General features: G+C 41.6%; 1 protein-coding gene across 1 annotated transcript in view; it reads right to left on the bottom strand.

The window, feature by feature from the left end:
- Positions 1-24,412, bottom strand: part of hhip (hedgehog interacting protein) — a 233,580-nt gene that overhangs the window by 183,639 nt on the left and 25,529 nt on the right. The window contains exon 4 of the mRNA XM_070865050.1: positions 20,410-20,611. Coding sequence (XP_070721151.1) covers positions 20,410-20,611 — 202 coding nt within the window. The remainder of the gene's footprint in view (positions 1-20,409; positions 20,612-24,412) is intronic.

Below are 24,412 nucleotides of genomic sequence, written 5' to 3' on the forward strand. Positions count from 1 at the left end.
TGATTAGAGCAGGGAAAATGGAGTACGAGAAGAAGCTTGCAGGGAACATTAAGACGGATTGCAAAAGTTTCTATAGATATGTAAAGAGAAAAAGGTTAGTAAAGACAAACGTAGGTCCCCTGCAGTCAGAATCAGGGGAAGTCATAACGGGGAACAAAGAAATGGCGGACCAACTGAACAAGTACTTTGGTTCGGTATTCACTGAGGAGGACACAAACAACCTTCCGGATATAAAAGGGGTCAGAGGGTCTAGTAAGGAGGAGGAACTGAGGGAAATCCTTATTAGTCGAGAAATTGTGTTGGGGAAATTGATGGGATTGAAGGCCGATAAATCCCCAGAGCCTGATGGACTGCATCCCAGAGTACTTAAGGAGGTGGCCTTGGAAATAGCGGATGCATTGACAGTCATTTTCCAACATTCCATTGACTCTGGATCAGTTCCTATCGAGTGGAGGATAGCCAATGTAACCCCACTTTTTAAAAAAGGAGGGAGAGAGAAAACAGGGAATTATAGACCGGTCAGCCTGACATCGGTAGTGGGTAAAATGATGGAATCAATTATTAAGGATGTCATAGCAGTGCATTTGGAAAGAGGTGACATGATAGGTCCAAGTCAGCATGGATTTGTGAAAGGGAAATCATGCTTGACAAATCTTCTGGAATTTTTTGCAGATGTTTCCAGTAGAGTGGACAAGGGAGAACTAGTTGATGTGGCATATTTGGACTTTCAGAAGGCTTTCGACAAGGTCCCACACAAGAGATTAATGTGCAAAGTTAAAGCACATGGGATTGGGGGTAGTGTGCTGACATGGATTGGGAACTGGTTGTCAGACAGGAAGCAAAGAGTAGGAGTAAATGGGTACTTTTCAGAATGGCAGGCAGTGACTAGTGGGGTACCGCAATGTTCTGTGCTGGGGCCCCAGCGGTTTACATTGTACATTAATGATTTAGACGAGGGGATTAAATGTAGTATCTCCAAATTTGCGGATGACACTAAGTTGGGTGGCAGTGTGAGCTGCGAGGAGGATGCTATGAGGCTGCAGAGCGACTTGGATAGGTTAGGTGAGTGGGAAAATGCATGGCAGATGAAGTATAATGTGGATAAATGTGAGGTTATCCACTTTGGTGGTAAAAACAGAGACAGACTATTATCTGAATGGTGACAGATTAGGAAAAGGGGAGGTGCAAGAGACCTGGGTGTCATGGTACATCAGTCATTGAAGGTTGGCATGCAGGTACAGCAGGCGGTTAAAGAAAGCAAATGGCATGTTGGCCTTCATAGCGAGGGGATTTGAGTACAGGGGCAGGGAGGTGCTGCTACAGTTGTACAGGGCCTTGGTGAGGCCACACCTGGAGTATTGTGTACAGTTTTGGTCTCCTAACCTGAGGAAGGACATTCTTGCTATTGAGGGAGTGCAGCGAAGGTTCACCAGACTGATTTCCAGGATGGCGGGACTGTCATATCAAGAAAGACTGGATCAACTGGGCTTGTATTCACTGGAGTTCAGAAGAATGAGAGGGGACCTCATAGAAACGTTTAAAATTCTGATGGGTTTAGACAGGTTAAATGCAGGAAGAATGTTCCCAATGTTGGGGAAGTCCAGAACCAGGGGACACAGTCTAAGGATAAGGGGTAAACCATTTAGGACCGAGATGAGGAGAAACGTTTTCACCCAGAGAGTGGTGAACCTGTGGAATTCTCTACCACAGAAAGTTGTTGAGGCCAATTCATTAAATATATTCAAAAAGGAGTTAGATGACGTCCTTACTACTAGGGGGATCAAGGGGTAGGCGAGAAAGCAGTAATGGGGTACTGAAGTTGCATGTTCAGCCATGAACTCATTGAATGGCGGTGCAGGCTAGAAGGGCCGAATGGCCTACTCCTGTACCTATTTTCTATGTTTCTATGGTTCTAAAATTCCCTGGATTCTGGGGAGGTCCCAGCAGATTGGAAAACTGCAAATGTAACGTCCCTATTTAAAAAAAAAGGAGGCAGGCAAAAAGCAGGAAACTATAGACCAGTTAGCCTAATATATGTGGTTGGGAAAATGTTGGAGTCCATTATTAAAGAAGCAGTAGCAGGACATTTGGAAAAGCATCAGTCAGGCAGAATCAGCATGGATTTATCAAGGGGAAGTCATGTTTGACAAATTTGCTGGAGTTCTTTGAAAATGTAACGAACAGGGTGGATAAAAGGGGAACCAGTGGATGTGGTGTATTTAGACTTCAGAAGGCATTTGACAAGGTGCCACATAAAAGGTTACTGCACAAGATAAAAGTTCATAGCGTTGGGGGCAATATATTAGCATGGATAGAAGATTGGCTAACTAACAGAAAACAGAGTTGGGATAAATGGTTCATTCTCAGGTTGGCAATCAGTAACTAGTGGGGTGCTGCAGGGATCAGTATTGGGACCCCAACTATTTACAATCTATATTAACGACTTGGATGAAGGGACAGAGTGTAATGTTGCCAAGTTCGCTGACGATACAAAGATGGGAGGAAAAGCAATGTGTGAGGACATTAAAAAAAAAACTGAAAAAGGACACAGACAGGCTAAGTGAATGGGCAAAAATTTGGCAGATGGAGTATAATGTTGAAAAGTGAGAGGTTATGCACTTTGGTAGAGAAAAATAAATCGAAGAGCAAGTTATTATTTAAATGGAGAAAAAATACAAAGTGCTCCAGTACAGTGGGACCTGGGGGGTCCTGGTGCATGAAACACAAAAGGATAGTATGCAGGTACAGCAAGTGATCAGGAAGGCCAATGGAATCTTGGTCTTTATTGCAAAGGGGATGGAATATAAAAGCAAGGAAGTCTTGCTAGTTATATAGGGTACTGTTGAGGCCACACCTGGAAAGTGCTTGCAGTTTTGGTTGTCATATTGAAGAAAGGATATACTTGCTTTGGAGACAGTTCAGAGAAGGTTCACTAGATTGATTCCTGAGATGAAGCAAGGTTAAGTAGGTTAGGCCTCTACTCATTGGAATTCAGAAGAATGAGAGGTGATCTTATCGAAACGTATAAGATGATGAGGGAGCTTGACAAGGTGGATGCAGAGAGGATGCACTAATGGGGGAGACTAGAACTAGAGGGCATGATCTTAATATAAGGAGCCCCCCATTTAAAACAGATGAAGAGAAAATTTTTTCAGAGGGTTGTAAATCTGTGGAATTCGCTGCCTCAGAGAGCTGTGGAAGCTGGGACATTGAATAAATTTAAGACAGAAATAGACAGTTTCTTAAAATGATAAGGCGATAAGGGGTTATGGGAGCGGGTGGGGAAGTGGAGCTGAGTCTATGATCAGATCAGCCATGATCTTCTTGAATGGCGGAGCAGGCTCGAGGGGTCGTATGGCCTACTCCTGTTCCTATTTCTTATGTAATCGAGCACACAACACAAATGGAACAGAGTTGTTGGAGTAAATGTTTTGGCAAGGATTCGGAATTGGTGTTAATATTTGTAGTCACGTCCATGCCATCAAGCGAGACTGAACAAAGGTGGTCGGAAATAAGGACGGTGGTGATAAGGAATGTGGGACTATTGATGTATTGAGAATGGGAGGGATGGTTCAGATCAAGCACTCTTGGATGAGTTGCTCTGGCAGCTGGGGGCACCGGTGGTCGATGCTGCTCCTGTCCCTCCTCCTCTCAGAAGGTTGTGGGTTTATGTCCCACTCCAGAGACTTGAGCACATGATCTCGGCTGACACTTTAGTGTAGTACTGAGGGAGCTCTGCACTCTTGGAGGTGTCATCTTTTGAAAGAGACATTAAACCGAGGCTCTGTCTACCCCTCAGTTGGACGCTAGAGATCCCATGGCGCTATTCGAAGAGCATGGGCGTACTCCTGGTGTCATGATCAACATTTATCACTCAACCAGATGATGTGGTCATTTATTTCATTTGTTTGAGAGATCTTGCTGTGTGTAATTTGGCTGCTGCGCTTCCTACATAACAAGACTTGAAAAGTACTTCTTGCTGTGAAGTGCTTTGGGATGCACGGCAGTCAGGAAAGGGACTATATAAATGTAGGTCTTTTCTTTCTTCCTTCTCCACTTCTTGTGGCCCAGGTGATTGTTATACTGAGGGATCAGCCCTTACCAAGTTATACAGCATGCAGCACAAATCTAGAAACATGGGGCTCGATTTTCCCCAAAGCAATTTTTTGGCGTACTTGAAGAGTTGCGCCCGATTTTTTGGGGCACAAGTACGGCAAAAAATATATTCTAAGTTTCCCGTTGGATTTCTTCATTTTGGCGTGGTGTAACCGACCTTTAGCTTTGGGGGTTGAGCCCTGATCTGCGCCAAAAAGATCAGGCTGCCATGGTAACCAGGGACACAATTACAAAGTGAAGCATACAGCCGGCTCCCAACACATTAAAAGAATTGAAAAACACATAGCAGCAACTTACCTCCAACTCCGCCCGAAGGTCCCCAGTCTCTCGGTCTTGGTCTCGCTCGATCTCTCTCTGTCTCGGTCTCTCTCTCTCTCTGACCCAGAGACCGAGAATGGGACCAGTCATCCTTCGGGTGGGGTTGGAGCTAAGTTGCTGCTATGTGTTTTTCAATTTTTTTTAGTGTGTCCAGGCATCGGCTGCGCCGATTTCCTTACCTGCGCCCAATTTCCTTAACTCTAGGGAAGGTTTTGCTGCAGAGGCCACATATGCTGGCCTAAGCAGAACTGGAGTAACTCTCAGCTAGCCAAACTTCCCTAAATGGCCAGAATTGGCATAGGTGGCTGGTTACGCTCCCTTTGGCGGAGAAAAAAAAACTAGCCTAAAAAAATTGTAACTAACTGAGTTACACTGGTGCAAAGTGATTTGAAAAACCAGTTTCCCCACTTAAGCCAAAAACAGCAGCTGCAAATCACTGGGGAAAATTTAGCTCACGATCACAGGTGTGCTGCAGAACTACAGTGGCAATACTCTTGATGTCGGCCAGCTCTGCGCTTGTGCCCGGGCTCATGACAGGAGTCACAAGCCATGTCTGGGGTGATAACTTTCATCACCAAGTAGCCAGCCTATAATCTGATAGCCTGATTGGAATAAAGGCGGCACAGACTATTGGCGCAGGATGGATGAATTATGACTGCTATTGGGCACAGACATGTATGATGTGCATTGTGTGGTCACAAACAAGCTGTACATTCATGGAGTGGTATCCTTTTCTATTGATATCGCTGACGTCACATTCTGCAGTCTGGAATGACTCTATGGCATAAATGTTAAGGGCCATGGTGACCTTGACATTCCATGACCTGGTTTAAGGCTCGTGTTGTGGCTGCAGCAAGTGTTGTAGCTCAGTGACAGCCTCCTTGGTGGCTTACATAATTATCGGGTGGCAAATTTAAATCAGCAAAACCAATTATAAATGTGGACATAGGAATTTATAATGGTTAAAAAGTTGATTTAAAAATCTGAAAAAGACAACAAGTGAGTTACTTTGAAGTGCTATAACCTATATGTAAATAAACACAGCAGAGGTTCTACACAGCAAGATCGCACAAACAGCAGTGATTTATTTAATCGCTTTGGTTGAGGGAGGAATGCAGAGCAGGAAACCTTCCTACTTTTCTATCAAGGAGCAATGAGGGATCTTTAACTTCCATCTGAACAATGGAACAGGAAAATTAGGTCTTGCTTTACATCTTATCCAAATGACAGCATCTCTTAATGCAGCACTTCCTCAATACTGCAATGAAGATTTCAAACTCCTTGTATAAGGGCATCAACTTACAACCTTGTGATTCAGAGATAAGATTCGAACTTACTGAGCCCAGTTGAATCACAAGCAGATCTTTATTTTCTGTAACGGAAAATAAAAATCAGATTTCAAAATGCAAACAAAACTTATTGTATAACAGGGTAGATTTTCAACTTCACCACCTGTGCATTGCTCTGGCAGGGAAAATCATTCACAGATGTGTTCTAAAAGGTTGTTGATCAGCCCCGCGATGAAGATGAAAATCTGCACCTATATGTTGATGTGCATTAGTTATTCTTATTCTGTTTTAGAGACAAAATTTGTCCCTGATTTGTCCAGTCAGTTGTAAAAAATCAGGCAAAATGCTCGGTCATGTCGTATACTCTTGGTTAGTACTGTAGGTAACTTCCATAACCTGGTAAAGGCAAAGGTTAATCCAGAAGTGTAGTCACTCAATTTCAGCTGTGATAAAATTCACTCTTGAAAGGGATCTGTTTCCAAAGGCTTGCTAACCATACTGTGTTTTAATTGTAGGAGGATAGCTGATGGGTATTAGGGTCATACAATTATTTCATGGCTCGTAAAGCTCACCGATAACTTCAGCTTTTTTCAAATGTTTACTTTGTTTTTGAAAGTAGAGTTGGTACTGAATTCTACTGAAGCAACACAGTAAATGACACAGCCCAGCAACATTGTCCAACATGATTCGTTGCTATGGTCGGTTCCCAAGTTTGCAGTGGCCCATGAAATGCGGTATCACACTGGTCATTCAGCCACTTCCATTGTAAATACAGCAGCTGTTTATAATTTTATTTCAAATAAAAAATACCATACATATGTAAGCCTGTGGGAACCCCTGAATACAAAGATGGACTTCTGTCTACATTAATAGAGGTGTTCTCAGAAGCCTTGGATTTCCTTCAAAAAAAAACATGTTTGATTACGGTTTAATAATTTTTTTTTGTGTTACAGTTCTGAGTATTACTTTTTCAAAATGCATACATAGAACATTTTCAAACTAATATCTCAAAAAATTTTCCAAATTAAAAAAAAATTCTTACCCCCTTGTTGATTTACCAAGCTGCATACCATGGACAAGACAGTCAACAGTAGCCCCTTTAAAATCTCCAATAACGCTACTCGGTGGCAAGCAGGTAGCATGTAAGGAGGCACGAGTAAAAAAACATTTGAAATTCCTGCCAATGAATAATGGCACTGTTGTGTCTGTCCCAATGCCGCAGCTCATTAAGGCAGTGAGTAGATGGGCCATACGAACCAGTTCAAGTTTGATAGATTTGATCACTGGTCTGTGCTGAGTTAGTTGATCTCAGTTGGAACCGCAGTTTGGATTGCTATAATTGGTTTCAGCATTCCTGAGTTAGTAAAGGGAAAATGAAGGAGGCATGTGATAAAATGAAAGTCAGTAATACAGAAGAAAACCAGGGGAAATGCCTAAAATATAGCAGTGAAGCAAAAAGGGAGATTAGAAGTGGTGAGAGAGGATATTAAAAAAAGGACATTGATTAACAAAGGGTTTAGTTATGTCAATATTCTAGGAACATCAAAAGCAAGAGGCTAGTCAAAGGAGGATGAGTATATGAAGAGACAAACAAGGCAACCTTGTAGTAGAGAATGAAAGAATGGCAGAGATCTTCAACATGTACTTCTCGTGAAGTTTAAGGACGATGGTATTAAAAGTAAAGTGGTAGCATGGGTAGAGAAATGGCTGAAGGATCGATGGCAGAACAGGAATGTTAATGTTTCTCAGATGGTAAGATATAGCTACTGGTATGCTCAAGGTATCTGTGTTGGGACTTCTCATTTTCTATGATTTTAGCATGCGTATAAAATATAAAAATATCAGTAATGGTACAAAATTAGGATAAAAGCAAAATGTAAGAAAGGGTGCAGTAGACTGCAGGAAGGCATAGGCAAGTTATGAGAGTGAACAGATCTGTAACAAATTAAGTTCAACACAGATAAATGTGGAGCAGTACATTTTGGGGAAAAAAAAGACACACACAACAAATGGCTACTTGGCCAAGATACCAGAATGCACTCAGCCATGTGGAACAATACTCCAGCAGTGAGGCTTCAGGAGATGAGTAGGAAGAAAATTGGTAGAAAGGGGAGGAAAAAAAGAGCCTTAGTTCTCTGACACTTGATGATCTGGCTCAAGTGTGACTACAGCTGAGGCTATAATTTGAACCCGTGTATCCAATCTATGGTATAGCGCTGCTGCACATTAAGGAGCTGAAGTTGGTGAAGGCCAAGTCCCGCCCAAGTGCCACCTAAAAGGACGGCGAGAGATCGGGCAGCATTTTGGGCGGGAAATTGATGAAAAATAATTTAAAAGTTGGGTCGGCGACAAACGAGCGACGTACGTCGTCAATCTGGGCGGGAGCTCCCAATCTCGGTGGCAAAGGCTCTTGCTGCTTAAGTGCCACTGAGGATGGAGTCGGGCCCATGGAGGGTTGAAGACGTTCAATAAAAATATATGATTGGAAAAAAAATTACCCGGAAGACCTTCATTAAGGTAAGTCGCTGTGGAATTTTTTTTTTTTTTTTTTTTTTAAGTTCACTAACCTTTTTTTTTAAAAAACTTACCTTGGGGGTTAGACCAGCCTCCTTGCAGTGGTCCTTCCCACTGCTGGCTCCGACCCCCGCCCGCACCAATCTGGCATCTCGGTGGGTAGGAGGTCGCTTGCGCCATTTGGCCGTCCGCTGACGTCAGCGGGCGGTTCCCCCCTCCCGCCCAAGTGCAAACTGGCACTGGGCGCAACCCGGAAAAGAATGTCAGCGGATCTCAGCGGCAGTAAGGCCATCAATTTCAGCCCCTAGATCTCTGAGCAACTCAACATGTTATGCTCAAACTGCAAGCAATACTTTGAAGATACTTTTATTTGTTCACTTTTAATCACTGTGCATGTGATGGAAAGTATGCAATGCAATGTCAATTTCTAAAATCCATATATGCTTATATACACAAAGTTATTTTCAGAAAACTGAAAAGCACAGCATCACCATTGAGGGATGAGTGGCATGGAATGTCATGGAACACCCACACTGAACATGATTTGCAAACAGAGCATTATTTTGGAACAAGTTTGGCTAATTGGCACCTTGGGACTCTATTGAGGGAAACATGGTACATTAACTTCTAAGCATGTGCATATAACATGATAAAACACAATCCTCTGACTCCTGGAACCTAGATTAATCGCCCATAACTTAGCGACAAGATAACATTTTGTTGATGCAAAGTTTTTGGAATTAACATCCGGCTTCTCTTTCACTGACATAAGATTTTGCACAATTTCAATCCATAGTATGCATCAACAACAATCTCCAACAAAGACAGTGCTTTACAACACAGAGTTTGGAGCTACTTGTAACTGCTATCATGATTATTTCAACCACAAACAATCTGACTAACTGATGAAGAGATTGTTCTGAGGCCTCCCCAGTGGAGCAGTCTGCATGTTCCTGCAACAGATCAGCAAATGGTGCTAAAACTCAGTATAAAATAGTGAAAGAGAGCAGCTAATAACTAACCTGATGAAAGAAATCTGAGAAATTAAATATTTTTAAAAACATTTTTGATTACTTTATTTTTCTGAAATCATGTCCCTTCAGTAAAAAAGTATTAAAACACTGGGCTCGATTTTAATTCTCGGATGGGAATGCGGCAAAGCAAGCGGCCAGCCAGCATAGGAACGGTAGCAGGGAAGCTTGGATGATTTTAATGGCCAAGCCTCATGCCACACGCTGACTTTCCGACCAAAATGGACGAGAATTCAGTGGGAAGTGGCTGCCCAGCAATTAAGCCCTTGGAACTCGATCTACACATAGGGCTAGAATTTCGCCGACTTTTTGCCGCGATTTGACCTTCCGTGGCGAAATCCCAGTCAACAGAACCTTCAGGCACCTTTTTGCGGTGGCGCTTTCACGTACCGCTGGGGAGAGGTGCGCTGACGTGAAACAACGTGCAATGCCGTGGATTGAGTTACCGTTGTAATTTCGGTACTCTCTGCCATTCCCAGATTATCGACAGGATCAAACCTGCGATGTAGCCCTGCCAGCAGCGCTAACTATGAAGGCCTGTAACAAAGGTAAGTTGAAGTTTTTATTTTTAAATTATTTTTCATGGGTAAGGGTTTTGTGAATGTATTTTGCAATTTTTTTCCCCCCCTCCCATGGCCTCTCTCATAGCTCTACTGGCCTCGGACTAAAGTTGCTGAAACTCGCGGTTTGCGCGTGCAATGCCAAGTTTACCGAGAAGTAAAGGCCGAAATTTAGGCCTAAAAACAGTAACGCAGCGAAAACAGTAACGCAGCGAAAACGGTAATTGGAGTAAAATTACCATTTTCGCCGACAACCAAAATTCTAGCCCTATTTAAATTGGGCCCCACTTGCTTGAGTTGAGTCGACTAGCTGCCTGCAATTTAAAATTGCAGTCAACCAGATCCGGACGTGAAAGGAATGGGTGAACTTCCCGCTCCATTTTAACCGCCCTGCCCACTTGGTTACCATCAGGCAGGGGAAATTAAAATTGATTCCCATGAAGTAGGAAAAATGCATGGATACATGAAAATCTAACTACAGCATTGATTTTCAAACTGGCCTTGTAAAAGAATTCCGAGGGATCCACAATGAGCATTAGTGTCATACGGTTATTTCATAGCCATTGGATTTTAAACACCCTATTTTGCATATTGTTTAACTTTGTTGACACGTTAGTATACATTAATAGAATATCCTAATAATAATGTTTTCTGCAATGACAGTATTTGTTTTCCTTTCGGGTTTGTAGGAGTGTGTCAATATTTTCAGAGACATCCTCACACAAACAATTGAAAACCACTGATCTATCAAATCAAATGCTACATTCCAACTCCAAAATATTTTAAGAGCTGATGCAGAAATAGGTGTTTGTCCATACAGATTAAGAATTGATATGGCTTTTTTATCAATTGCCATTTGCCATTCCTGTGGAGGCAATAGGTTAGCACCTTTGGGAACTGAGCTTATAGCTAGACCAAGTGGGATAAAAGTCTCCTTCTCAAATCTGTTGACTATAAGGTCTTTAAGTAACATGTCTGAACCCAGTTCCCAGTTGGGGCAAGCTCAAAACACAAAATTGCCTACAATTCAGCACTAATTAAACCCAGTTGAAAGCTGGGAGGATTTCTATGCTTGGAAGAAAAAAACACTTAAACCCATATCCTTTTTGAAATTCTGTATTTGTTAAAATAGTTCTGTAATGTATCCAACTTAAAAAAAAATAGAAACCTATTAAATGTAATCTAAAATATATTTTACGTTTTAAATTGTAGCAGAAAAAGTGCACTTATTCTAAATTCTACATTTGCTATTGATCTTTCATTCAAAAAAAGGCTAATTTACCTGAAACCCATTTTGAATAGGAGCAATCCTCAGCAGTACTAAACAGAGATGGATAGTCTCACTATTTTCTACTAGTATTGCACCACTGTTTATGCATGTCTTTTTTTGAAAAAATAGTGAACAGGGAAATGTAAAGCTCAGATACACAGTAGGGATTATAAATCATAGCATTCTCATTACAGAAGGAGGCCATTTGTGGCATCATGCCTGTACTGATTCTATTTACTCCAATCCCAAAGAAAGATATTAATCTAATTCCTTCTTAAAATGTCATGATTGATTTGATTTCAAATAGCCAAAGGCATTTCATATCCTAATAATTCTGACTGTGAATGACAACTTTCACTTGTATGGCACCTTTAATAAAGTGAAACATTCCAAGCCGCTTCCCAAAAGGGTGGGTCAGACACCAATGAGGAACAGAAAAATGATCTGGAGACTTGACGGAATAAGTAGTCCAAGAGGTAGACTTTGAGAAGGCTTTTCATGGTGGGGAGAGTTGTGGCAAGGGGAGGAATTTATCAGAATTCTAGAATGCATGATGGCTGAAATCTCAGGCACTGATGGCGATGAGGGGAAGGCGGTGGGGGAGAAAGCACAATTGTCCAGATTCAGAAGAACAGACGATACAAGCTAAGCTTTATGAGATGGTTGCACAGCTATAGTATAGAATGAGGCTAGGGAGGTATTTATAAATGAGGACGTGGGTTTTTAAGTTAATGTGGGTGGACAGACATCCAATGGAAGTTGTCGAGAATGAAGATGAAGGAGGAGTAGGGATTTGTGCAGGATAGGATGTGAGTGGCAGAGTTTTGATTGAGTTGGATTTTCTAGATATGTTCAAAAAGTCAAGTCTGGAGGCAATAATGGTGTGGGAGAGGTTTTATGAAATGGAGATAAGCAGTCTTGCTTATGGACTAGAATTGAGATTTGAACTTCAGCTCAGGGTCATGCAGGACATTAATGGTATAGTGATTCGCCAAGTGGAAATAATATTTGACTATTTACCCTTTTCATAAGTGGTGAAACTTCCATTAAATCCCCTTAATCCTAGAGAAAATAGCGGTTTAAAAAAACTATTATATCCATTCATCCCTATAATATCCTAGTGAATCTACGTTGTTCTTTTCCGTGGCTCTAGTATACCTTCTATAATTGTGTACTATTGTTTGAGAAGCCAAATGTCTAGTCGATGATGCTCCTATTTTTCAAACGGGCTTCGTTGTAAGCTCTTTGCTGGGAAAAAGCTAGAGCTTGCTCCAGAGGAGTTAGGAAGAAAGAGGGTACAGGGGAAATATGCTTCATCCCAACCTCAGAAGAGCACTCCACTCTACTCCAGTGTGACATTTTTTACCAATTCCTCCCACTGCCATTCTGTGGCATGTCTGAGTGAGATTGTCCATCAGAACTGAATTAAGGACTTATGCCCATTACAATCTGGATAGAGACTGCCCAAACTCTCATTATATAGGATCTTTACCGATCACATTCCAAAGGCTAGATTTTAAGCAATGTTTAAGCATGGGTGGTAAGTTTTTTTTTTGTCAGGCCTTGGGGAAAGGTGCTTCTATTCCAGTCTGGGCTTGTGAAATCAGTAAGCATGTTTTTCCTGTCTCCACCCTGTAAGAGCAAGCCCAAAGCCCTTTTTTTCTGGGATGGTTCAGTTAGTCAGATTTTTGAAATGTCTGCACCCAATCTCCTTATTTAATGAAGTTCTGTGCAAACTTCTCTGATTTATATTGCACACTTAGGAAATCATTTACCACATTAACACAGTTAGAAAAAGGTGTGTTTTAGCCAACTGAAAACAAAAAAAAATATTGAACTGAGATAAAAGCCTTGAAATTCAAGTGTAGTTCCTGTTTTTTGAGTGCTAGACGGGCTCCTGAGCCTCCAATATGGCGGACAGGAAGTACACGCTCATTATGATTTGGAAGCGTGCCAGCAGGCAATTTGGCGTGCAGTGCCCGGACCTGAAACAGGTGATAGGCTCCTTATTTGCAAAGTGCCTAATGTCTGTTTGGAGGTCTCCACTGCAAGATTGGTTTTTCCTAAGGCACCAACAGCACTCAAGAAAACCAGGTCTAAAGGGCCCACCTGCAGGCCACAACCAACAAGGAAAGTGTTTAAAATATACTTACCTGAAGGTGGAGATGTGCTCCTCCCAATCTCACATTTAAAGAACGCAGGACTCTTGCCAGTCACCACCTCCTCCCTCCCGCTTGCTGCCTCTACCTCACCTCCGCCCCCTGACCAATTCCCTCTGTTCTGACTGGGTTGATCCCCTTCCCGATCAGGTTGTCTCACATCTCGCCCCAGTTGCGATCAATCTGTTACTGCCCGCAGCTCATTGGCTCGATAGTAATGAGGCCCAATATTGAGTGCGCAACGAGCCTCACCATTCAGGCGCAAGGATTGATCCCTGCGCCCCACACATGCCAAAAATTTCTAGGCCAAAGAATTTTCTAAATTACTTTATATTTCACGTACAAAGGCTAAATTTAAGTTTCAAATAGAGATCCATCAACAAAATTAAACCCTGCATTCAAAAATAATTGACAATCAAGCTAGTTTAGAAAGACAAATTAAATAAGATTTACTCCAGTTCGAAAAAATGTTCAAGAACAACAAATTGAAGAAGCAGTTGCAAGAGCTGGATAACCTTTAAAAGTCACTGATACAATGGGTTATCATTTACATTAACTTCTTTTGTTTGGTTTAAAATCCATCCTTGATTCTATGGGTTGTACAGAAAAGGAGTTGCCTGCTCTGGTCCATGAGGGGAAAGAACAATTACAGCAAATCTCTTTATGGTTGGAATCCTCTGGCCCTATTATTAACAAGATATCGCCAGATTTCCAGTTTGTTAGCAACTCTGAGAAGATACCTTGCTGGTTGAGTCTTGACTGCTGTTGGGTAGCATCTATTTGCTGACTTCTCTTCACTCATGGGACATCAGAGAAGGCAACTCCTTGTATGTACAACTCACAGAATTCATGAAAGCTCAGGCAATGAGGATATGCTCTTCTCAGAAAGAGTATGTCATGTTTGAAGACCCATTTTAGAAAGATTTTCTACATTTGGACAAGGATGGATTTTAAAAGTTGACTAGAAAAATGTGAGTTGGGAGGGATAGTGTGGAAGGAGCTGGAATAAAGAACTGCATAAGGACGATCTTTGTTATTTCGGCCTTGCCTTCAGTAATGTCAGATATCTGCCCCCTCCCGTATTTTCACTTTCTCTTGAAATTTGCCATTTTCTGTTAGATAGTGGCCAGAGGTGGACTGTCTGGACCCATCAAGTTTCAACCAGTTATTTGTTAATATTACCGGCAGTTCAATCTACTCCCCCCTTTTTTTTTTACATAATTTTATTTCAGTCTGCAGTCGGCACATTTTATTTGATACTTATTTTTGGAACCATTCCTGCCCTTCCCAGAGAGAACGTAACTACCGTAGAAATTGTGTGCATATCCTAAATAATCTTTATTCCTGTTTTTAATAATTTTCTCTACTAGAAACTGCATGGTAGCCATTTCTTTCCTGACTTTTTCCTTTTGTTTTCTTCTTTTGTACTTTGATGATTCAGTCAGGTGCTCTACCCATTGGTTGTTATTCATTTGCATGTACTTCAATAGCCTGATGAAATTGTACAGAGCTCCACCATTGTGGAGTGCAAACTATGCCTGTCTCCATGTTAGAAAATAATATTTTTGCCGCATGCTACGGTGTCACAAAAGAAAATTAATTGCAATGTAAACTACTTTCCTACTACAAGGGTGAAGAAGTAATTTCATTTGCAACATCAATTCGAGTAGTGAGTCATGGTTTATCCAGCCCGTTCATATTGTTATAGAGTTGGGAAAGGCAGGGCCCCATGCACAATGCATGAAAGGAGTGTTGCTTGTTTGCTGCTGACTAGCTGGTGGTAGTTTTACTAATTGAAAAAAAGGGGACAATCCTGTCAACTCCTTTTAACCATTAAAATGTGGATAGCGGGCTAGCAGAATTTGTTTTTTTCAAACATCAAAACTCACTTGGTAGGCTCACAACAGCTGCTTTGTACAACAGCTGATGCATATTGTGACCACTACAAGATCAACTCTTCCAGGTGATCTTGCTAATGGTGCAAATCTCAGATATACTTTCGTCACTTTTATACTGCACCTTTGGTATCAGTTTTGTTGTTGGAATATTGCACCAAAACCATAACTGTAGTGTAAAAGCACTTAGAGATGTGTCAAAGGGAGACTCAGAAATGTGTGCATGAACATTTTTAAATGGAGTCCAGCAACTGATGAGACAAGAGCATTTATGAAATTTAGCTAAAAGATGAAATATTTTGAAAATTATTATTGTGACGTATCAATTCCTATAGATGTGAGAATATTCAGACAGATTCAAAATAGTCAGCAATTTAAGACAAAGGAACTATAGAACATTTAATATCATGCCAGTTGTGGACAAACTTTTAGAATCCATAATTCATGACACAATTAGTATTTAGAAATTAATCAATTAATCAGGATAATGGGAACCTGAGAATAGATTCAGTAGGGAAAGAAGCAAAGCTGGAATTGTAAAACAAAACAGTAGAAAGTGAATTTGGGAGAGAGAGGAAACAAGGGCTAGAAAATAAACAAGGAAGTTTGGCAGTGCTAAATGGTTTCGGGAATAAGGCAAATGAGCTGAGAGCACAGATAGATACTTGGGAGTATGACAGAGCTATTACTGAGACATAGCTGAAAGAAGGGCAGGTATGGGAGCTCAACATTCCTGGTCGCAGGGTTTTCATACGGATAGAGAAGGGATAAAAAAGGAGGAGGGGGTTGCAGTATTGATTAAAGAAACAATTACAGCTATGAAGAGGGATAATATGTTAGAAGGATCATCAAATGAGACCATATGGATCGAATTGAAGAATAAAAAATGGTGATCACATTGCTAGGAGTGTACTATAGACCCCCAGCCAGAGGGAGATAGAAGAGCAAATATATAGGCAAATTTTGGAAAAGTGCAAAAATTAAAGGGCAGTAATATCAAGGGATTTCAACTACCCTAATATTAACTGGGACAAAATTAGCGTGAAAGATATAGAGGGTGCGGAATTGCTAAAATGTATTCAGGAGAACTGTTTTAGCCAGTATGTAGCAAACCCAAAAGGAGAGGGGGCGGTTCTGGACTTAATTTTAGGGAATGAAGCTGGGCATGTGGAAGGGGCATCAGTGGGAGAGCATTTTGGTGCTCGAGATCATAATTCAGCTAGATTTAGGGGAGTTGTGAAAAAGAACAAAGATAGACCAGGAATAAAAGTTCTCAATTGAGGAAAAGCCAATTTTGATAAGCTGAGAGGTGATTTAGCCATAGTGGACTGGAAACAGCTACTTGAAGGTAAATGAGTGTCAGAGGCATTCAACCAGGAGATCCGGAGAATTCAGAGCAAATATGTTCCCTTAAATAAAAGGGTGGGACTAACAAATCTAGAGCCCCCTGGATGTCAAGGATAAAGAAAACAAAAGGAGGCTTATGACAGATACCAAGGGCTCAATACTGCAGAAACTCTAACGGAGTATAGAAAGTGCAGGGGTGAAATTAAAAAGGAAATTAAGCAAGCAAAGAGAGCATGAAAACATTTTGGCAAGTAAAATCAAGGAAACCCCAAAGATGTTTTATAAATATATTAAGAGCAACGATAACAAAAGAGTAGGACCACAAAGGTAATGTGTGTGTGGAAGCGAAAGACGTGGGTATGGTTCTCAATTAATACTTTGCGTCGATTTTCACAAGAGAGGGGCGATGCAGACATTGCAATCAGGGAGGAGGACTGTGAAATGTTAGATGAAATAAAAAGAGAGAGAAGTATTAAGGGGTTTATCATCTTTGACAGTGAATAAATCCCCAGACCCAGATGAAATGTATCCCAGGCTGTTAACGAGAAGCAAGAGAGGTAATAGCAGAGCTCTGGCCATCATGTTCCAGTCCTCTCTGGCTACAGCTGTGGTGCCAGAGGATTAGAGGACTGCTAATGTTGTACCATTGTTAAAAAAAGTAGAAAGGGATAGACTGAGTAATTAAAGGCCAGTCAGCCGAGCCTCGGTGGTGGGAAAATTATTGGAAAAAAATTCTGAGGGACAAGATAAATCTTCCTTTAGAAATACACGATTAATCAAAGAGTCAGCATTGATTTGTTAAGGGAAGGTCGTGTCTGACTAACTTGACTGAATTTTTTGAGGAGATAACAAGGAGGGTCGATGTGGGTAGTGCATTTGATGTAGTGTATATGGATTTTAGCAAGGCTTTAGACGCGGTCCCACATGGCAGACTGGTCACAAACATAAAAGCCCATGGGATCCAGGGCAAAGTGGCAAGTTGGATCTAAAATTGGCTCAGAGGTAGGAAGCAAAAGGTAATGGTTGATGGGTGTTTGTGTGACTGGAAGGCTGCTTCCAGTGGGGTTCCGCAGGGCTCAGTACTAGGTCCCTTGTGTTTTGTGGTATACATCAATGATTCAGACTTAAATGTAGGGGGTATGATTAAGAAGTTTGCAGATGATACTAAAATCGACTGTGTGGATAATAATGAAAAAGAAAGGTGTAGGCTGCAGGAAGATATCAATGAACTGGTCAGGTGGGTAGAACAGTGGCAAATGGAATTCAATCTGGAGAAGTGTGAGGTAATGCATTTGGGGAGTTCTAACAAGGCAAGGGAATATACATTAAATGGTAGGACACTTTGGATTGCATGTCCATAGATCTCTGAAAGTAGCAGGCCAGGTAGATAAGGTGGTTAAGAAGGTATACGGAATACTTGCCTTTATTAGCTGAGGCACAGAATACAAGAACAGGGAGGTTATGCTTGAACTGTAAAAACACTAGCTCGGCCACAGCTAGAGTACTGTGTGCAGTTCTGGTCACCACATTACAGGAAGGATGTTATTGCACTAGATAGGGTACAGAGGAGATTTACAAGGATGTTGCTGGAGAATTTTAGCTATGAGGAAAGATTGGATAGGTTGGGGTTGTTTTCTTTGGAACAGAGGAGGCTCAAGGGAGACCTTATTGAAGTGTATAAAATTAGGGCGGACCTATTTCTCTCAGCAGAGGGGTCAACAACCAGGGGGCATAGATTTAAAGTAATTGGTAGAAAGTTTAAGAGGGCCTTTGAGGGGAAATTTCTTCACCCAGACAATAGTGGGGATCTAGAATTCACTGCCTGAAAGGGTGGTAGAGGCAGAAACCCTCACCACATTTAAAAAGTACTTGGATGTGCACTTGAAGTGCCGTAACCTACAGGGCTACAGACCAAGAGCTGGAAAGTAGGATTAGGCTGGATAGCTCTTCGTTCATCGGCGCGGACACGATGGGCCGAAATGGTCGCCTTCCATGCTGTAAATTTCTTCGATTCCATGATCGTCAGCAAGTATTTGTTAAAGGCAAGTAGTTTTTGACAAATTTACCAGATTTTTGAAAGAGCAGATTGGATAAATAAAGGAAATGCAGTAGAAGTACTATACAGGGATTTTCAGAAGGCATTTACGGAGATGATTCAAAGGCTTGTTAGAAAAGTTTAGACATATGGTGTAAAATGAAGGAAATAGGAGCATACACTTAATGCACACCCTTCAGGATCTTTTCATGATCAGAGTGACCTAGGAGTTCAAATACATAATCCCCTGATAAAGCATAAAAAGGCCAATAGAATTCTGGGTTTTATAACTAGGGGCATAGAGTACATGAATAATGAAGTCATGAAAATATTGATCAGACCACAGTTAGGAATAATGTTTTTGGCATCCCATTATAGAATGGACATTAAAATCATAGTGATTCACGAAAATGATTCCAGGGATGGGAAACTGTTATTATGAGAGAAGCCTTCAGGTACTAGAAATATTTTCACTGCAGCAGAGAAGGCTGATGATATTTAAGAGATATTTTTTAAATAATGAAACGCTTTGATAGTGACAAGGGAGTCGCCAATTTAAAATTATTAATGGAGTGAGGAGAGAGGTCAGGAGTAATTTCATTGTATACAGTGTTGTAACATGGAATACTTTGCTGTGGGTGTGATGGAGGCAGAAACCATTAGGCCTTTTAAGGGAAAATTGGATAAATATGTGAAGCTGCTGAAGATACAAAGCTATCAGGAGAGAAAAGGGCAGCGGGATTAGTTTAAGAACTGACACAGATGTGATAAGCCAAATGGTCTCCTTCTGTGCTGTAATCTTTTAAAGTTCTATGGAAGGATTTGCAATTTAATGTTATTTTTTTTTAAACTTGTGCTGCAGTAGCTTTTTAGGTACCTCAAACAGGTAGCTAGACAGCGAGTGTTAGTCGACTATCTAACCATGGTGTTCTTCACAATTACTCATGTGCATCCTGCCTTCACCCGACATCCACACACACTTTCCAGAAGAGGTCACTGGATAGCAATTGGAGTCAGAGCTGTGGCTAATTTTTCCCCATCCTAGCTTCGGAGCACTGAGGCCTGCTGCCGCAATCAAGATCATCAACCTCAGACTAAGAGTTAAATCTTCTGGATTGCATAGCTTATTGCTACACCAGGCAATTCCTTTGCTCATTGAGCGTCCAGAAGTGATTTTAGATTTGTATGCTGAATTTTTAAAAAGTAAATGAAGTTATTTTCTCATTTCTTAAATTTTTCCACATAGCATTCACAAGACTACATGGCAATCTCATGATCTGCTTCATTAATATTGCATTGTAACTGGTTGCTTCAAATTGCATAAGAAAAAGATGACTCTCCTTCATTCTCCATCTCGTGAGCAAACACCTCGGATCGGATTTTCCAGTTTATCACCCGCAAGGTGCACAGACCCGGACTGCGGGAAACCTGGAAGTTCGGGTTTCCTGGCACAGTGTGGAGTTTTAACATTTACACAGCACACTTCCAACAGGAATTATTCAACATCCCAATTTTCTCTATCACAAGAGTGCAAAGACCAATTGCAGTTTCTGTACCATTAATAGTACACTGCTCCGGGGAAGAAAGTTGGACCTCCTTGTTCTGTATGGCTCAGCTATTCACTGGTTACATTGGGGACTTTTGACCATTCCGATTTTTGAATGTATCTCAGCAACTAACAAGGAGAAACGTAAAGTTTGGCTAAATCTGGTAAATTTGTATTAAGTTGTTAAAGTGACAAGTTACCATTAATAGACATGGACATTGGCAATGAGGCCTGACTTTTTTCTAATGAAGACCATTTTTCACTCTATCGAACTTCTAATAATGGATAAATTATCATGGATGAACACAATTTAGAGAGAAAATGCCAACCTTTATTCCACTCTGGACCTGCTTGTGAATGTCGAGGAATGATTCCTTCAGTAATTCTCCATCAGCAGTGTAAATTTTTACAAAACCTTCCTTTTCCAAGATGAAGAGTCTTTGCGATCCATCCCCACAATGCACTAGTCCAGTAGGCTGCCCGAGTCCACTGGATACTTCATGGAAGCAGTAACAATTTTTTTTATGTTTTCTAAACAAATAATAAAGTATTTCATTATCTCCGATGACGACTGAATTTATTTAATCCAGAAAACAATTTGGGTTATCTTGGTTACTTCAAAAAACACAAGAATACAAAAGGAAAAAATATATCAAGTACTCAGCAAATTTTCAAAGTTCAATCGACTGAAACGTATTTTTCTTTTATACATTCAGCTTTGAAATAAGCCAGCCGGTTTCTTCAAAAGTCTCACCTCTGGGATAAGTTTAACTAGTTTGAATCCTTGAAATTTCTGATGGAATTCCATCCACAAAATTATTCAATGTCAGTGGTCAGCATGAATGCCCTTATTACACTATAGTTTCTGTAGTGAAATTATGCCAATATTGGTATAAGTTCTGTAGATAATTAATTATATAAAAGTGCCAACACATAAACTGCAGCAGTTGCACCCTTCCACTGACATAATGAGATCAACCCAAGGTGGTGGTCTGACACTGGAATCATGGGCAGTCCCTTGGGATCGAGGAAGACTTGCTTCCACTCTTAGCATGAGTCCTTAGGTGGCTGTACAGTCCAATACAAGAACCACAGTCTCCGTCACAGGTGGGGCAGATAGTTGTTGAGGGAAAGGGTGAGCAGGGAGCCTGGTTTGCCGCACGCTCCTTCCGCTGCCTGCGCTTGATTTCTGCATGCTCTCGGCGACGATACTCGAGGAGCTCAGCGCCCTCCCGAATGCACTTCCACCACTTAGGGCGGTCTTTGGCCAAGGACTCCCAGGTGTCAGTGGGGATGTCGCACTTTATCAGGGAGGCTTTGAGGGTGTCCTTGTAATGTTTCCTCTGCCCACCTTTGGTTCGTTTGCCATGGGCTAGTTCAGAGTAGAGCGCTTGCTTTGGGAGTCTCGTGTCTGTCACTGGAGTAGTGCTATATTGATTCCAGCACAGCAGCTGGACCTGGTGCAATGGGCCAGAATCCAATGCCAATCATGTTACAACGCTGCAGCACGTAATGAAGCTACCCTCTGCCTACTTGCTTGAGTAAGTCTGCTCCTCTGTTGGCAGACAATGTGTCACTTCCTCTGAAGCAGGGAACACCATTGCACATGCACAAGTACTCAGCATATGTTCACATTGTACTTCAAGTTCAAGAGATGTCCATTTGTGTGGAACTGCTGTAATCAGGTTGGTGCTCAATGTTTTTCACTCTCACTGGTATTGTAGTGATAATACTTGCCTAAATCTTACAGATATGGAAAATTGAAATGTCACACTGAATCAGCGGGAGTTGCTATTCTGAGATTTAACACCTGACTTGAGTGTGTTTTGTTTCTGGCAATTGGTGCAAAAACAACTCTTTTTCTTGTAATTACATTTCTTACCATATGAATATAAAAATATCACTTTTTACAACAATTAGACTGCTGTAACTATTCAAGAACCTACAACATTTTTATTACATTTTCTCCATACAGTTAAACTATGTATAAACAAAATGTAAGAAGCAGGGTGGAGTTTTCAGCACTTTAGTTTCTGATGACAAAAGCCACTGACTACAGAGGACTACCACCAATTGAGGAAATCAAAGTTTGGATTAGATTTTGGCCTTGGACCATCAGAATTGGATTGGAAACCAAATGCAGAAACCAACGTCACATTGTAGACAGTCATCTCAGTAATAAGTCATTTCATAAGAATTTCAATGCTGAAGTGGTCTGCAATATAGCAACGGAGGCCCAGGGGACATCACATATTTCACGGGTGTGAAAGGTTGACAACCCATGAAGGCATGAGTGTTTTAAAGGAATTTCAAGAGTATGATATTCTAACCATTAAATGAATGATGTTGGATATTGTATTATGTCTAGGTTACATGTTTTCAAAATAAATTTCCCAGAGGTTTATATTTTAAAACTGACAGGCACGGCATTAGATGTTAAAGCAAGAAGTCGAACATCAAACTTTGTTCTACACACATGGTCAGTATTTTTAAGATTCCATACCAGTGAATGTTAAATGAATATATTATGGGCTGGATTTTCACCTTTTGAGATTTTGGGGGAGGATATTCAGATACCACCTGGAAAATGTTTGCCCCCTTGTCTGTGAAATTGGGCAGAAACTGAGGTTCGATAATCAGGGGTGCAAAATCAGGCTCTACACCAGAGAGTTTTTCCGCTGAAGCTGAAAATCACGGCATTAAAAAAGATCTACATTTCGTGCATGCACAGAAATGTTCCAATCTCCCCCGGGCCCAGGCGAAACTTCAAGGCATGGCAATTTCTTTTGCGCATGCGCAGATGCACTAGTCCATTTCGATCACAGTTGGAGAGATGGTGCAGGAGAAGGGAAGACAGAGGGCACGCTGTTTCTCCTCCCACCAGTGGATGGTGTGACTGTTCAATGGGGGCCCCACCAGGCTCCTCTTTGACGCCTTCCTCCTCCCGAGGTGGGCCTGCAATCCCCACTGGCAATGCCTGGCCCTCATGATGGCCAAATTGTGCAGCATGCAGCACACTACAATGAATTTGGAGACCTGTTGAGGGGAGTATTGAAAGTTGCCCCCAGAGTGGTGTAGGCATTAGAATCGCTGCTTGAGCACCCCAAATGTCTGTTCGATGATGTTGCGGGTGGCTGCATGGCTCTCATCATAGTGCTGCTCCACTTCTGTCGTGGGGTTGCGGAGGGGGTTCATGAGCCAGGTGGCTAGGCCATATCCTTTGTCCCCGAGCAGTCAGCCACGTCGTTCCCCTTGGTCGCTGAAACAATTGAGACACAGTGCTCTCACACAAGATAGCGGGCATTCACTGCGAGGATGCGCTGCGTGTGGACGTACACCAGCTACACATTTAGGGAGTGGTATCCCTTTTGGGTTCTGAATACCTCAGAGTTGTGTAACGGTGCTCTCGCAAGGCAATGTGTGTGCAGTCAATGACTCCTTGAACCCTTGGGAAGCCCGCAATTCTGCCAAACCCATGCGTGCAATAAAGGTGCAGCAGTTATAATGGGTGACTTTAATATGCACATAGATTGGGTTAACCAAACTGGAAGCAATACGGTGGAGAAGGATTTCCTGGAGTGCATAAGGGATGGTTTTTTAGACCAATATGTCGAGGAACCAACTAGGGGGGAGGCCATCTTAGACTGGGTGTTGTGTAATGAGAGAGGATTAATTAGCAATCTCATTGTGGGAGGCCCCTTGGGGAAGAGTGACCATAATATGGTGGAATTCTGCATTAGGATGGAGAATGAAACAGTTAATTCAGAGACCATGGTCCAGAACTTAAAGAAGGCTAACTTTGAAGGTATGAGGCGTGAATTGGCTAGGATAGATTGGCGAATGATACTTAAGGGGTTGACTGTGGATGGGCAATGGCAGACATTTAGAGACCGCATGGATGAACTACAACAATTGTACATTCCTGTCTGGTGTAAAAATAAAAAAGGGAAGGTGGCTCAACCGTGGCTATCAAGGGAAATCAGGGATAGTATTAAAGCCAAGGAAGTGGCATACAAATTGGCCAGAAATAGCAGCGAACCCGGGGACTGGGAGAAATTTAGAACTCAGCAGAGGAGGACAAAGGGTTTGATTAGGGCAGGGAAAATGGAGTACGAGAAGAAGCTTGCAAGGAACATTAAGACGGATTGCAAAAGTTTCTATAGATATGTAAAGAGAAAAAGGTTAGTAAAGACAAACGTAGGTCCCCTGCAGTCAGAATCAGGGGAAGTCATAACGGGGAACAAAGAAATGGCGGACCAATTGAACAAGTACTTTGGTTCGGTATTCACTGAGGACGACACAAACAACCTTCCGGATATAAAAGGGGTCGGA

The sequence above is a fragment of the Pristiophorus japonicus genome, chromosome 2, assembly GCF_044704955.1.
Source record: "Pristiophorus japonicus isolate sPriJap1 chromosome 2, sPriJap1.hap1, whole genome shotgun sequence".
In the NCBI taxonomy this organism is placed as follows: domain Eukaryota; kingdom Metazoa; phylum Chordata; class Chondrichthyes; family Pristiophoridae; genus Pristiophorus; species Pristiophorus japonicus.